The 1,196-nt window shown below is 44.4% G+C and overlaps 1 protein-coding gene across 1 annotated transcript in view; it reads right to left on the bottom strand.

Annotated features, from left to right (window-relative positions):
- The window catches only part of LOC107101937 (electrogenic sodium bicarbonate cotransporter 4-like), a 72,142-nt gene that overhangs the window by 41,837 nt on the left and 29,109 nt on the right, over positions 1-1,196 (bottom strand). Inside the window, exons 8-9 of the mRNA XM_015401029.1 lie at positions 992-1,149; positions 820-907 (exon numbers count right to left, since the gene is read on the bottom strand). Coding sequence (XP_015256515.1) covers positions 820-907; positions 992-1,149 — 246 coding nt within the window. The remainder of the gene's footprint in view (positions 1-819; positions 908-991; positions 1,150-1,196) is intronic.

Genomic DNA, 1,196 nt, shown 5'->3' with positions numbered 1-1,196 from the left:
GGGTTCTGATGGCATTTTAGCCAAAGGATTTTTATCAAAAACATAATTAATGTGCACAAATTTGAAATAGTTGTGTTAACCATACATGTAGACAGAGTTTTATGGGCCCCCCAGGAACTTAGAGGCCCTAGGCAACCGCCTATTATTGCCTAATGGTAAATCCCCCCCCTGGGCGCAGCGGAAAGTTGCAGGATGAGAGCTGAACGATGACTTATTAGTTCTAGTAGTTTGTTTTGGACATTAAGCTGTCCCTGGAGGATCTGCTTTACACTGAGCTCTTCTTTCGGTCTGGCCTTCTCTCCCGCCGCTCGTTAATGCTCGCATTTCTTCTGTTTTTCCATTTGCAAGGAATTAGAGCAATCTGCTGCGTTGGTGGAGTGCACCCAGGCAAGGGACCAAATCCGTTTGAAATTAATCAAATAATGAAGCTCATCATTGTTGAAATATTCTTCTTTTTAAACTCTTTATAGCATGTTAGTGCTGCGATGTTGTAAGAGGCAACTAATTACTAACGCCACTTTCACTACTATTAGAATATAAGGTTAAACTTTATCATTAATGACAAACATGTTCATTATGTCCCTAAGCTAAAGAAGACAGTTTTTATTGCACAGTCTGCAGTTAAAGCAGGAAATGGGCTTAAATTTAAGCTTAAATTCATAATAATTGAAGAAAATACATTTAGCACTTTTTCTGGATCCCTCTAACCCTCTAATGAACTGGATTGTTTGGCTGTCAGCAGCTGATCAGATCTTTTCTGGTCTCCTCAGACTATCCGCTGTCAGCAGCCGTCTCCCTAACACAGTGATGGCCGCTTACATCATCCACCATCAGGGTTGCTATGGCTCGGCCGATCTCATTATATGACTTGGCCTTTCCTTGGGGTCCCAGGAGAATAAAGAGGAATCTGCAGAGGAAAGCAGACGTGTCAGGAAGTGCTGGCGGTGCAGATGGCGGCAGGCAGGATGTGAGGATCAGTGGAACGGTTTACCTGGTGGGAACCGGCACCTCTGTCAGGCCTCCCAGCGTTGTGGCCTGAGCCAGACGGACGAAGGCCACAAAGGGCTTGTTGAGGAAATCTACTTCGCCCACTAAGACGTTGGAGGCTTCTGCGTCTCTGGGAATTTTCTTCATGAACTTGTTCCTCAGCTTCAGCAGAAAAAAAGAAAAGGAAAGTGTTAGACCAGACTGAGATA

The sequence above is a fragment of the Cyprinodon variegatus genome, unplaced genomic scaffold, assembly GCF_000732505.1.
Source record: "Cyprinodon variegatus isolate N-32 unplaced genomic scaffold, C_variegatus-1.0 Scaffold1174, whole genome shotgun sequence".
Lineage (NCBI taxonomy): Eukaryota > Metazoa > Chordata > Actinopteri > Cyprinodontiformes > Cyprinodontidae > Cyprinodon > Cyprinodon variegatus.
The sequence above is the reverse complement of the archived record's forward strand: the minus strand, read 5'-3'. Positions and strand labels throughout refer to the sequence as shown.